General features: G+C 39.8%; 1 protein-coding gene across 4 annotated transcripts in view; it reads right to left on the bottom strand.

Moving 5' to 3' along the window:
• Nucleotides 1-15,227, bottom strand: part of NR5A2 (nuclear receptor subfamily 5 group A member 2) — a 96,390-nt gene that overhangs the window by 39,610 nt on the left and 41,553 nt on the right. For 3 of the 4 annotated variants that reach the window (XM_056355541.1, XM_056355544.1, XM_056355543.1), the window contains one exon: nucleotides 4,209-4,328. In XM_056355541.1, coding sequence (XP_056211516.1) covers nucleotides 4,209-4,328 — 120 coding nt within the window. Of the gene's footprint in view, nucleotides 1-2,148; nucleotides 2,272-4,208; nucleotides 4,329-15,227 lie in introns of those variants that run through there. The other variant, XM_056355545.1, reaches the window with a different exon arrangement.

The raw sequence follows: 15,227 nt of genomic DNA, 5'->3' as shown, positions 1-15,227 counted from the left end.
TGAAGTACGCAGCATAGGGAGGAACTTGTTTCTGAGGAACTGCTGAGGAATTGTAATGATCTGAAAAAAGTGCTTTCTTGAAACACATACACACAGAAGAGCTTCATTTATGAAATCCCAACCAAATAAATAACAAAATAAAATAAAACACAGTCTTTTTTTTCTGCAAGGGCCAATGCTTACAAGTTTGTTGCTGACTGCACCTTTTCCCCATCAAAGTGGGAACAGTAGATTGACACTGGGTAAAACTCATAAGCCAATGGCTTGAGGGAAATGCAGATGTATGGAAATGTGAGAGGAATGCCCTAAGGTAATGGGGTTTGAGCCAATGCGTTTGAAAATTATTGAGTGTGCTTCTAACTACTAGCCCATTTTAGATACCTAGTATGAAACTGACAGTGGTATGGCCCTGGGGAGCTGGATGAAGTTTGACTTTTGCATCTGAGGAACAGAGGCTGTGCAGCCTAAGTGGAGGAAGCAGGTGTGTTCTAATTAAGTGGTGATAATTTCCCCCCAACAGTTTCCCCCTTGATTGTGATCGTAAAAGGACTGTTTGTGTGTAGCTTTTGTGAAGGGATATATTAAAGAAAGCAAGGAGTGAGGCTTCTGAGGTCTTAAATTTGCTAACTTGTGACAATAATCATGATCTCTCAGGTAATAAAGTAGGCTGTCTAGCTCAGGTCCGCAGTTTAAAGTTAGTATCTTTGAAAACCAGACAACTGACTGTAATTTTGCTCATAGTGCTTTGCTGGTAGCAGTAAATAAAAACATCAGAAGTGTCAGAGGGCTTTCCACATTAATTAATCAATTAATTATTATGAGATGGTGGCAGTTATTTTCCTGTCTCTACTGGAGGAACTGAAAGGATCAGAGCAGCAGCCAGGAGGTATGCAGCACTTCGTGCAATAGCAAAACCTCATCATGTCTGGGTCTAGAAGTGTGGCTTTCCAGAATTATTTTACACTTAATACAGAGGAGACAGACATGGTCGTAACTGTCCTTTCATAAATACATTTGAACTGGTGTTGTGTCTTAGAATGACAACAGACGGAGTGGATGCTGCCAGGGTGGTCCATCCTGACACTTGGGATAAGAAACAGTTGTACTGGATCAGCTTGACTGAACAAGTAACTCACGGCTGAGCTGGAATGCTGAAAGGCAGGGGACAGCAGCCGAAGCCGGAATGGCTCAGGACAAGTCACTTAGAAGCACTGTCCAGGCACGCCGGGATGGTGTTAAAAAAGCCAGTGTTCAGCTGGAGCTGAGACTCGCAAGGGATGTCAAATTGTAGTTAGGGGATGAACAAGGAACCCGTGAGACTTGCTGTGATCAGCGAGTGATTTAGTGGCAGCAAACACAGATCAGACAAGGCACTCAGTGCCGCCTCGGCCTCAGCCTTTACCAGCAAGGTCTCCAGGGTCTGTGCTTTGCAGTAGGACTCAAGAAGAGTGACCAGCATCGGGTCTAAGTTGGAAAAAAGAGAGATTTAGAGCAGAGTGAAGAAAAAATGTTCTCCCCCTGAAGATGGTTAGGCAGTGGGCACGGCTGCACAGGGAAGTTTTGCATTTGCCAACCCTGGGGGTTTTCTAAGTCCTGAGAAACCTGGTTTGAGCAGGGAGTTGAACTAGATACTCCTTAAAATCCCTTCCAGCCTGGATTATTCTGTGATTTTAAGATTTGTGGCTCTGGCAATTCTAAGGATTTTAAACCTTCTGCTTAGCTCACCCAGCGTTGTCCCTCTAAATAAAAGAGGTTCTTCAATGAATGATTTTCACCCATGAAAATAATTTAAATAGATATGTTTAAAAGTAAATACTTTTGAAGGACAAATGGCATACAAGTAGCATACTGGCATAGCAATTGCGTGTCTGCGATACCTGAACAACCAACGGGCTTTCTGTGAGCACGCGTGCCATGCAGCCCAGCGAGAGCAGGTGCTGCCAGCGCAGCTGTGCCTGCTCCTGTAAGCAGTCTGGCTTTCAGTGTAGGATGGCTGTGCCTAGAGCTGAACGAGATCAGGACAATAGAGTGGCATTATGTGCAGATTTCAGACTCGTTCCAGTTTCAAAAACAGCAGTCGGAGACTGCGTATTTACTGCTGGTCTGGTGACTCCCTGTTTCTCAAGGAGAATCTGTGGTGCATCCATGGGAGTATGCTCTCCAGTCATTAGCAAGCATGCAATGGGAAGGAGTCTATCCATAAGGAACGGGACTGACTGTAGTGTTCTTGTTTGCTCTTCCCGTACTATGGCTCCTTGCTCTCCAAGCAGCCTAAGTGTGAAGAGGAAAGTACAGAAGATGATGGGGGACACTCGGGGTGCTTGCATCGACTTCAAAAAGACAAACTTTGGAATATAGAAGTGAAATTGGGTTGAAAGGAGAACATATTAAACCCATTTGACAAACCTGGGGCAAAAATGGATGCAATCAGTCCAGTTTAGTCAGGTTTTAATTTGGTTGGAGACTATAATTCTGCCTGGAAAGATACAACTTCCAAAACTAGCTGATGATTTGCAAGCAGTACCTTTAATAACAATCCTGCTACCTGTTGTCCAACAGTGATGAAATGTTCTGCTTTGCCTTGAGATCATGTACAGGTGGGATTTTTTTGCAAGAAAGGATAAAAGTGGCTAACGAGGTAAGAATTATTACTGTGGAAAAATGGGGACAATGGCTAGAATTTAAGGGTATTTAGTTGTCTCTAATGATTTCAGGGGGACTTAGGCACTCAGTACCTTTAAAAACTAGCTAATCACATCACAAACAAGACACTAATTTACCAGTTCTCTCAGGAACAGAAACCTGTCAATATACTTATAGTTTTATAAACAAAGGAATAAGCAAGCACCTTGTGTGATAGATAAAATAATTGCCTGTACAATTGTCCATGTTTTGGAGAAGATGAAATGGAAAGGGGATCACTCATTTTCTCAATAGCACCAATATAAATCAAGAGTAATGAAACTAATTTTTGCCCATATAATTAGGGAGTACAACTTTATCTCAGATAGGTTAGTGATTTCCACAAAGGTACAGGAGTCAGTTCCATAGCTAGAATTTGAATTTGCCCACTCCTTTTCTTGGACAAGTTGGCCATTTCTCCCTTCAACTGTACACCCTTTAATCATAAATGCAAACAGCTATTTCTCCTTCTGATTCTTACAAACACTTGTTCTTAGTGTTAAGAAATGGCTACAATTTTAAAACTATAACTAAGGCTGTAAGCAGATCCCACAACATGCAGACATAAATGATGTATCTTAGAAAAATGAACCCTTTGCCATGTGTGTATAAATTGAGGCAGTTCAGTTTGAAGCTACTTAAATAGCAATGGGCCATTGTTTTCACTTTGAATCAGGAACACCATGTACAGGCACATTTTCTTCTCTTTGATACTGTCTTATTTTTTTCTTTCTTTCTTTCTGTTAAAACCAGAATAAGAATCTCAGGAATAAGGTTCTTATTTTACTGTCAAATTCTTTGTGCTTTGGGAAGTGTGAGGGAGACAAAACTTTCTATTTCCTTTGCGTTTTCTCACAGTTTTCCTGGTATTTGCCACATTGTTGCTCTTGCATTTTGGGACATCTATGCACCTGACACCTGAAGAAAATTAACCCTTGGAAAGCTGTGCAGAAACTGCAGGGTGTGTACCCTGAGACAGCTCCTGAGACAGTGCTTGCATTTATAAGCCTATGGACAGAATTATTTTCCTGGGATTAGATGTCTCAGCTGCCCAATTTTTCACACGTGCATACTTCTCTAAAAGCAAGATATTTCTGAGGTCGTAGCTGCAGGTTCTCTAGGTTTCTGACAAAGCTAGTGATTCTTTTGAGTAGACCACAATTCTGAAGGGAAAATAAGCTATAATTGTTCAGACATAAGGCATCAGGTTTGGGAGTGTTGTTGCTGTCAGAAACCATTTTAGCCCAAAGGAAATACAACTTCGGGAGAAACACTTCTCATCTGATATTTTTCAATCACTGAAGTGTACGAGTATATTTGAAAAGCAAAGTGCTTATGATTATATCTGCTTTTATAAGTTTAACCGTAATCAGCAGACTAGGAACAGAGTGCACATGTCATTTTATCTACATTATTTGTGGAGAATCTCTGAGAACACAGGAGTGCTTCTGACCTAGTTAAACTCCTGCTGTTTTGAAAATGATTACTAAAAAGCCATCAATACTTCTCTGAGCCCGCATACTCACTTGTTGCCCGGTAACCAGGAGGATGGAGCCTTCTTTCCCATGCACCACTTGCCGGTAAATGTGATCTAGAATTAAGAGTTCGCTCCAGCAGTTCTGAAGCAACTTCATTTGGTCATCAACCTGTAAAGCAAACATGAACGTTGGTGGCATCACTCTGGGAGTAAGTCTTACATCACACTGTGGAGGCACTCCTCCTTCAAGCATCTGGTTAACATGAGAGCAGAAATACTATCAAAACCTATTCACCTACAAATTTCCACTCAGCTGAATAAATAGGGCACTGTTGAAACTTTTAACCATAAAATGCACGCAATATTTACTACTGATTACATTCTAGGAAAGCAGAACTACAGCATTGTTATGCAAGGTAATAATAATAGTACATTTATGAGATGGTTATGGAAATGGGCTATTATTTTTACCCAAAACAAGAATAACAGAAATAATGCTAATGTGAACTTCCCCATACTCCCTGTCCTTGAACCTCAGCTTCCAGAAATAGTAAGGAATCTGCAGATTCGAAAGCATTTTTGCTGCAACAAGCCCAAGTTGGAGATCAGTCCCTTGCAAAGGGAAAAGTGAAGAGAGAGGTAAACACTCCCTCTAAGAATGGTTGTGGTACTATGAAAAAAGAAAACTTCTTCATAAATGGAAGCTGAGCAGCTTCAGATATCACTGATAGGGAAGGAAAGGGCTGTGCACAGGGCAATAGTGAGCAGTGAGACATATCAGTGACCGCATTTGATAATAGAAGGAACATACTGGGCACTCAGCACAAGCAACCTGCATTAAGTTTTTATCCAGTGTCATCTGGCATGTACATATTATAGGACAACAAAGTATATCACTAAACTGACTCCTATTGCTTTCAGTTTTCTTCCCTTTAAAGACTGAAAAATAATTAAGATTTTAATAGAAATGGGAGGAAAAAATCACAAATTAGTGGAAGGCAGACTGTGAATTTAAGTCATGGTAAACATCAGTATCCTCTGGACCTGTTCTTCGTGAGCTTATGAATTTCTTCCTAAAATCAAACAAAGTCTGTCTTCAGACATGGAAGAGTTAAAGAATGCATATATTAGCCTTGCTACAATTAAGTGTCTGGTGCAGATATGGTAATACCATGTATATAGTTATGCAGGTTCTTAGAGTCCTTTTAGATAGCAATTGCTGAACAGATTAAAAATGCTATAAATTAGAAAAAAATTAGCAAAGAGAATATTTAAAGTGGGGAAATGCCTAGAATTTCTGAGACATGGAACTGTTAAAGTTGTTTTTCAGATGTTTTAATTTCAATTGCTTTAGAACTAGATTTCATAGTGCACAGGAAACTGCACTATAAGGAGCAATCTTGCACGAGCTGAATTTGTTACTAATAGACTTTTGTAGTGTCACCTGTGAAAGTTACCTAGTATTGTCTCCCTCTTTCCAGTCACTTGCCATACAGCTCAGCCTTTAACATCTTAAACATCAAAGTCTCTGTTTGCAGCCTCCATTCATCTTAACTTCCCTTCTCCCCACTCACAGTCTTCTCCAAACTGTTCTTGTCCCGGTTTCTCCCCCTTAGGTATCTGTCTCAAATTATTCCCTCTTGCTGGACTGTGCAAGCAAGTGAAATCAGGAGAGAAAGGAGCAGATTAGCACAAAGCCAGTGGGGAGAAAAGGGCAGAAACCCCCCTGTGCAGCAGATCCCACTCTCCTGCACAGCCTGCACTAGGACCCTTGGTTCTTCCTTTTGCCTGCTCCATGGCTGCAGCAGGTATCTGTGCTGGAAAACTGCACAAATCAATTCCCTCCACTGCTGCTTTACCTAGAAGATATATGATTTTCATGGGGTTTTAGTTTGGTTTTTTTACGTATCCACCTTTGCTCTTTAAAAAAAAACCAACAACCCCCCCCCCAAAACCCCCAACAAGTCAAGGAAAACTATATCCAAATATCTGTGCCAAAATAATACCTTAAGGTTGCAAAACCAAGCACTGCAGAATTAGTTAATGCTTGTATTAAGATTGGCTGTCCTATTATTATTTTATCTTCAATATGCATTTGTGTTATAAAGATTTTAATGCATAGACACAAAAGGGCAGAATTAGGATTGTGCAAACACTCTCAGTTCTGATATTTCAAATATTTTGCATTCAGTATTCATTGGCTTTCCAGTATTAAGAATAACTTTTTATCACAGTTGCTGTTCTGTCTACAGTCACAGTTAATACATGTATGCTCAGATGACTCCTAGAAGCTACATATCCATTGGCAATAGAGATGGAGGAAAGAAAGAGGTGTGGATTCTGTAGATGGATATATTACTAAGTCAAAGTAAAGCTAGTGCTATCACAAACTCAGCCTTGCTCCATCCCTGTGCTGTCTGTGCCCATGATAATTCATTTCTGTTCAGATCACAGGGCAAGGCTGATTCTGTATTAAAGATCTCTTCCTCTGCCCACAACATGTATTTGACTACAAAACCTCTCAACCAAGTGACTTGTTAGCTTAAGAGAAGACAGTAAATTACCACATTGATACACTCCCCACCAAAACTTGTGGCAGGTTTAAAATAAGGCACTATCTGAAGAAGATGCTTGACATTTACAGATTCTGGTACTCTTGCTTTTCACATGAAACCATTTTGTGACCGTTTTCTCCTCCGTACAACAAGGTGTTACAGAAATCAAGTAAATCATGCTAACATGATAATTTCATCCAAAATTAGCATTTCACACAAAGCTAGCACAGCTTACATCTGAACGAAACAAACTGTGAGGCAGTTTAAGCATTCAGCATCCATGTCATAACAACTAATAACTGAATAAGAGGTCAAGAATTTGATTATATTATAAATGACATATTTCCAGCTAACCCATCTGTCTCAGCCACAGGCTTTTGAAAACAAGCTACACTTTACAGGTCTGGCTTTCTGAAGGCCCCAACAGCAGCTAGCTGCAATCAAAGCTTACCTCCCAAGCTTTATCATATCATTACCGAGCCAGTGCTGTGAGAACAGTATGAGATGGCAAAATCACAAAAAAAATGTTTTGCACATAGTCTGTTCCTGCTGTTCTGTAAGACTCATAAAACTGGCAACAGTGAACATCTGCTAGTGGTTCACAGAATCAGCTCCTACATATTCACTGTAATTTAACCAGTGAATGCCTATAAAATGGATAGCATAAAAAGAACAACACACATCCCAAACACGGTATTGCCTTCAGAAGACTCTCATTAGATCCAGCTGCTTTTGCCATTTTAAGAAAGCTGGCAGGGCAGCAGAATGCTTCCCAGTTTGCACTAGGAAGAAACAGAGGTGACTTTAAGGGAGGTTCATGGATTACTAACATGTAGGTCAAGTGACCAATTCCAGTCTACTTCTGAAAGGCACGTAAATGAGGAAAACTACATAATTTATCTCTGCTAATGCATACAAAACAAAAAAAAAAAAAAAAGAAAACAACATAGATCACATTGAACAAAAATGGTAACACATGACTTCTTATGTTAGAATGAGCTGGTAAACTTTATGACGTGTGTAACTTTAGTCAGAACACAAACACCTTTGTGTTTGTGGCATGTCAGTAAATGACTTGCAGGAGCATATTATCTGTCAAAACAAAAAAAAATCAACCTTTCACCAAAACAAGTATGTGCCTTAAACAAATCCTGATGGCAGAGAGGCTTCAGTTTCAGTGGCCAGAGTGGAGAGTGAGTTTTGAAGAGGAAGGTGCTCTGCAGAAAAACATCTTGTGGACTTCTGACTCCAAAGCATGCTAGTCCACCATTGACGGGGTAAGTGGGAGAAAAGGTAAGATTCTGTTGCCAAGATGACTTAGCTCCAGTCTGGGACTTCCCTATAATCAACATCATTTTCAATCATGGTATACATTGGACTAGAAACACGCTCAAAAACTTGCACTACTGGCTAAACTTTGAGGTTTTTCAGTTTGTGGAGATCTTTATAAGTATTATTGATGTTTTAACAACAAGAAGAAAAAAAGTTGTCCCAACTACTGGGAATGATTATAAATAAATATTGAACATCATACAGCCAACAAACGGCTGCTGCAAGAACACTCCCCAAATCTGCAGCTGCTCCCTGCCATAACAGAACATTGACTGGAGGAAAATGTAACCCATGTCTTACCTAAGCAAGCTGTCAGGCAAGATACCCATTTGACAGGTATCGAGCCTTGAGCAAAAGTATGAGTGGACACTGTGCCCAGATAGTTAAATTTAGGTTCTCTCTGGCCAGTGGCATTCAGATGAAGACACACCAGGGGGGGGACAGTGTAACTGGGAATTGTTGCTAAAGAAATGCCTTTTGAGGAAAGATGCAGAGGTAGCTAAGGGAGGGTATGTGACAGGAAAAAAGAAACAGGAGATTATTTCCAGCATGCAGGGTGGCATGAAAGAGTTAATAATGTTACGAGTGAATTGAGTAAAAACATCACACTTGTAACACTGCTGCTAAGGGACAAGGGAAGCAAAGAGAGTGCTTAGTAGGAGGCTTTAAAGGAGGGGAATGGGGAAGCAGTGTAGTAAGAGAAGACATAAGGGAAATTGGATATCAGGTAAAACCTTGAAGGTGAGACTGCTGAGACTGGATGAGATGCAGACCTAAAGGGTTTGTGTGACAGTAAGTGATGCTGCTGGGGCAGAGAAGGAAGAAGTACTTCGTGTTAGAGAAGCAGAGGATGGCAATTGTAAGCAACAGGCAGGAGAAATCCCAGAGGTGAAAGTGAGCATGTGTGCTGTCCACTCTCTCAAGCAGTAGAGATACAAAGGTGGAGCAAGGGATAGCTTTCTGATAGCATTAATACATGGCAATAGGTAAATCCTATTGCCTATACCAAAATGCTATTTACCTATGCTTACAGTGAGGACAAGGAAGCATGTCAGAATGTGGAGTTACCTGTAACCTTGTATCTCATGCTCTTTGAACTATTTGTAGCATATTCCCCAAGTCATAAGCTGTAAGACAAATGGTCATTGCCACAACCACCCAGTGCCACCCCACTGTGCTGCCCACTAACTACCAAGCTAGCCAGAATAAACTAATGTACGAGCATAACTCATGATGCAAAAAGGGTCTCCCAGCACCTGGAATGCTGGTAGGTAAACAGGTAGACATGGTGAACAAGACATTGTGCAGTCAGTTTGCCCATGCAATATCCACTGACAGGTGTTTTGTGTACCGGTGGATGGCAGCATGCAATGCACTATATTCTGACAAGGTTTTAAGATTTTGTCCTTCCCGTGTTGACCTGGAAACCTGTCTTCAGTGACTTCATGGTAGAAATGTGCACAGTGTCAGTATTAATTGACAGTATTTCAGTATTGTAACCTCTGTGAAAGAAACCTTTGGTGCTCTCTCTCTTTGTCCCCTGCCCCGGGAGGGAACACTACTTGTGCAGCCTATTTGCTGCAGCGCTTGGGAAGGACTGGCTGCAGCCTGCACACTCCTCTTGTCCCAGCCACTGGCCATCCCAGCTCCTCTCAGTAAAGCACCAGAGAAGAACTGCTCTATGGCTGGGTTGGCAGGACAGGAATGGATAAAGGTGGGTCACAGTGTAGTAGGAGAGTCTATGCTCCAGGTGCGGGAGGGTCACTGTGCCCCTTACAGTCGCTTGCTGTGCAATTTCACTACAAAGCACTGCTCCCCACATTTTAAAAAAATCAGATCCGTGGAAAGAGAGAGACAGAGACGTGCCCCCTCCACCAAGCCCTTTGACCTTTTTTCCTCGGGATTTAATAGAACCACGGAGACTGGTGGAACCGTGGCACTTCGTGTCCACTGTGAAAGATTCAGATGGTATTGCTCATCTGCACGGCGAACACGCTGTTAAATACCTGAATACAGGTCTGAACACAGAATTCCCTGGCAGCATGCCTGAGTTTGTCCACTGCCAGCTGGAATTGTAAGATTACTTTTCCGAGTTGTCTGCTAGCAAGAATTAGGAACCAGGCATGCATGAGAATACATTCAGATGTGACTGTTAGTTTGCGTAATTTATCTTACCAATACAAGGCAAACACATAGGCTATTTCCAGGACTGGAGGAAACAGACTCTCAATTTGAAGTGTAAAGGTCTAAATCTGCCCACGCTGGTGACACACTACCCCTTGGCAGGACAAAAAGGTGGTCTGAGGCTGGGGCTGGGAATGTCACAACCGTCTGCTCAACCCCAGCCTCCCGTTCAGCTGGGCCTTCAGCTCTTGGTACGGGGCTCGGTGGAAGTTTGTCAGGCTCACTGAGGCCTCTGTTGACACGGCAATACACAATTATCAATTGTAGTTAAAGGAAGAACTTATCTCAGAAATACTGGTTACTCATCTGAAAAACTATTTGTGCTGCTGTTATAGATGAGGAAGGCTAGTGCAACACAAGAGTAGTATTGTTGTAGAGTGTGTGCTTCCCACAGCACAGGATGTTAATCATTATAAACTTTTGTTTTCTCTGAAGAAGAACATTGAAATTGCCAAACAGTAAAATGAAGAATAATGTGTATGCTTTGCTGAAATGCACCTTAATCTTATCAAAACCACACTGTGTCTTTCTTTTAGGAAAGTGTTTCACAATATTTAGCATACTGTAACCAACAACTGCAGATTTACGACAATTTTTCTTCTGAAGAAGTGTTTTCAGCCTGACACTTGATGAATTACCTGTTAAAAGTTTCAGGGTCATGGGTTTTTTTGTGTTACTCTAAGTTAAATATTTTCCTTATAATTATTGCTGCAGATTCAGTTAAACGATGCACTCACCTTTTACCCAGTCTACACCTCCCTTTCTGAGAAGTTGGAGGATCCTTTTTCATCTCTTTTCATTTGCATCAACTTGCACTATAGCTTTGGGCTTTTCTGCTACTAAAAATCTGAAAGGGTATCTAATGATTAAAAAAAAAAAATAATTGAAATTTATGTGATAAAACCATGTTGGATTCAGCTGAATTATTTTTACTTATGCTTCTAAAAGGGAATGCCAATATAGAAATAACACGAAGCGTTCTTCTCATAGTGCCACTTTTAAATTCTACGGCCATTGAATAGCCATTTCCTACTGAGTATGAAGTAATTAAACATCTGTCTGAACTGTTCAGCCTGAAGCATACAGGTTCAAGGGATGGTTGAACTTTCTTTCAAGTGTAGTTAGGAAATCACTCACAAGTCATTGCAGACATATAGCTCGAGTTGTTACTCCATTTTCTTATGCTATAGTGAAGCAAATCACCCCAAATCAAAGTTTTATACGACAAGTGCACCCCAGAGGCTATTTTTCACTTGTGAATGCACGCACAGTTTCCAAATCATTACATAGGTAGAGAAGGATTTGGAGTCTCCAAACGGGTTGCTGCTAACAGTGGGAAACTTGTGGAAGGTTGCTGTGAAAAAGCAGCACGTAACAGTTGATGTGGTTTTAGAAGTAAATGCACATAACTTTCAGAATCAGTGAATACCCTAATAAAATGTGATTACTGCCTATAAACTCAGTAATAAAATGCTACACAATTCAAGAAAAAAATATTTAATATTAACTATGATTGCTCCAGCTTAATGTTAACTATGATTGTTCCAGTTCTTCCAGAACTAAAAGAGAGGAATAGGGAAGGACTAACATGCTTCATTAACTCCCTGCTCATGGAACTGTATGTATTTGGAATATCAAGCCATTTTTCAGGTTTTTAAAGGACATAAGTAAAGAATTTATAGCACAAAGCAACATTATACCTTTGAAAACCCCTGCACTTTTACCCTTCCAAAAAAGTGAAATGGTGAATACATGGTGCCCGTGCTCTGAATGGTGTGTGGTGTTTCCTGCTATGTATTTGCTGTGTAGCAAATGCACACAGGGAGAGTGATGGCTTCGCAACATCTCCTCCCCTCTCATGCCGCCGGACAGCTATATGTAACATCACTGTGAAAGAAGGGATCAAAACAGCAGTGACCAGCCGTTTCACAGTTTCAGTGCATATCTTCCATTGAATTAAAATACTTTAATAAAAAGCTACCTTGAGCATCAGTTCACACTCATCCTGTTTTCTTGCAGGAGTATAACACAAGGTGCATGAATCTAGGGGCTTCAGATTGTTGAAGGCAGTAAGGGTAAGCAGCAGACGGTAATCCTACTAAAGAATAAGACCTCTTCTTTTACAGATATTTAGACTCCATTTAGAGGGTATTCCCTACTATTAAGAAGGTAAATGATAAATCTCAGTTCTTCAAAGATCAGATGAAAGGGCTATTACAATAAACTTTTTTTGTGTGTGTATATATATATTTATATTATATACTGCATCAAATGCGACATATAACACTTATTTTTTCTCCTTTTCCTCACATTTATCTCTGCAAACTGCATGAAAATTACTTAGTATTTTGCAGTCAGCATTATTTCTGATGAATTATAAATGTGTTTTTCTTAGGTTCTTCTTTAGGTGTTTTTTTTTCAACTGAAAATAAGAAAAGGATTTCTTTTTAGTCCCAGCTGAAAATTCTGCTTACAATGCAGCGTTTCTTCCCTGACAAAGTGAATGCAAAGATGCGGAAATGGGAAAATTATTTCTTCTTCTCAGCATCTGTTTCACAGAGTGAAGAAGAAGGTGCCTTTTTCAGGCCTGGACCCATAGAACTGACCTTCAAAATCCTACTCCTGTGAGCATCTCTACTGATGTTAGTACAGCATAAGTTTGGTCTAGAATTTAAAAAAAATATCATATAAAACAGCATAGTTTGTGTAGCAGTTTTGGTACTAAAGCTGTTTTTCCCCATTGCATTACTCCAGAAGTACACCTGTTTTTTCTGATGTCAGCAAACTAACTGTGGAAATGTGCTGCACCATGTTTGTAACTCTTAACTTGCATGGACATAAGTTCTTTGACTTCCACATAAACAAAATCAGAATTAGGCCCACTCAAGTCATCATTAGCCTTGTGGTTCTGATCTACTTTTTAGGATGCACAATGATGTCCTCTGGGGAATCAGAAGACAAGACTGAGTCTAGTAAATTTTATGGTACTGCTGGTGAATTTATTCTCAATATATTGAATCAGCAGTTTCACTCTATTGTACAGCAGCCTTCGGTTAAAGTCTCTGTGGTCGTCTCCAAGTCACACATATTTTAGTATTATCTGAAAGGATTTCTAATATGTAATATTCCTTTCCTGTTTGTTGATTTATTGGATAAATTATGATTTCATTTTTCTTACAACTACGTCATTTTTCCAGCTGACACTTATTCTAAGAGTCTATAGGTAAGATTTACCTCCTACGTTAGCTCTCATTTGTAAAATTCCTCAGAAAACATCAAGATCAAATTTCAATAGACAGCCACCAACACACAGGGGTGGATTGTTAGTATTAAAGATGAAGTCCTACTAAGAAATAAATTTATTTTCCACAAAATAAATATTCTATTAAAACTCAATTAACCAAGTATAACATGGAAAATATTTTTAACATGTGACACAAGAGACATGCTAATTTCAGAAAGACTCTTTAATATGGTAACAGGCAGGCAGAGTAATCTCCCAATGCACTTAGGGTCCTGTTCTTTCAAGTGCTGTATGCCCCAGAATGCTGGGTTTTGCATGCATTAATACAAGGGTTACTTAAATCGGCTCTTGTTTAAATTAAACTATGCGGTTACTCTTCTATTTAATAGGGTTTCTGTTTATTTCTAGTACAGCTGTTCAAGGCAGTATGGAGTTTGGGAAAGGGGCAAGCCATAAGAGAAGTATAACCTTACTCTTTTAACAGGTGACACCTACAAAGGTTGGTTTGTGTACACATCATGGGACTGTATTCATAGTTATACCAATGGGAACATGCAAATAATCTGATTATCATGACTAAACAGGAGTTACTTTAACATTGCAGCAGTGTAAATGAGAGATGAATACTTTCTCCAGGTATTATTAGTGAAATACAGGGTTGGGCACTGATAAACCACACAAAGAATCTAATACATTGGAGGTTCCAAACCATTTCTAGTTATCATCAAATCATCAGTTTTGTATTTTAAATGTTCTTTATCTTTTGACTGCACAGCATTGCAAACTTTTTCAGGAATATGTTTTGTATTTTACTTTTCATAGTCCTCTTAGTCCTTTTGACAAACATCCAACTATGTAAGGGCAGGTATTTCCTTCTGACCATATTTGAATCACTGAAATATACGGATCTGAAGTCTCAAGACTGGGAACTATAGTGTGCTAAACAGGACAGAAAGTAATACACCTGTAATAAACCTTTGGCAATAGAGGCTGGTCTTATTGTAAAACACTGCACTCACCATACAAATATATTCCACTATGTTTTCCCTTGTTTTGTAATAGAATGGCCAAAAAAAAGCCACAGCAAGAGGAGTAAGAAATCATGAGAAACAGTGCCTTCAGTCAAGATGTGAAGGGAGATAGTATACTGATGAAGAAAAAATACAGAAAGGTTGTCTTACATCCCAAGGGCTGCAGCAGTAACAGTAAGTCACTAGGGCAGAGATTAAATGTGAAAGAAGACCCAATGGTAAGGGAGAAAGTGAAAGAAAATTCAGCTTTATGAATGGGGGTTGTCATATTTTAAATGAGTATCCATATGACTTGATAGAAAAAGTTACTTAAAAACACCACCAAAGGAAGCTGAAGTCATACAAGAAGGTTGTAGAGACGTAGTGAGAACCAGTGATGCACGATCCAATGAGCTGCTGTACATGAGAATGATCCAAAATACTTAGTACTTCTCTTTAATTCTTAAAAGCATTGCAGGAGGCTCTCGGCATGCAGCTGCTACCATCTAGCTAAATCCTCTCACCTGTGAACACCATCTTTAAAAAAATTAGCTCCTTTCCTAACAAAGTCAAGTGTAAAAGAGCAGACAGAGCCATGCTATTAAAAAACACAGGAAGTGTTGACTGAATGAATGTTTAAGGAATAGGCAAGTGTGTATTAAAATGTTTTTTCCATTTATCCTTTCATTTGGCTTTACTTCATTTATTCCCACTTCCTGTTTCCTGGATTCTAATTTGGAATT

Source organism: Falco biarmicus, chromosome 11 (genome assembly GCF_023638135.1).
Source record: "Falco biarmicus isolate bFalBia1 chromosome 11, bFalBia1.pri, whole genome shotgun sequence".
Classification (NCBI taxonomy): domain Eukaryota; kingdom Metazoa; phylum Chordata; class Aves; order Falconiformes; family Falconidae; genus Falco; species Falco biarmicus.
This window is presented reverse-complemented; position numbering and strand designations above follow the sequence as displayed.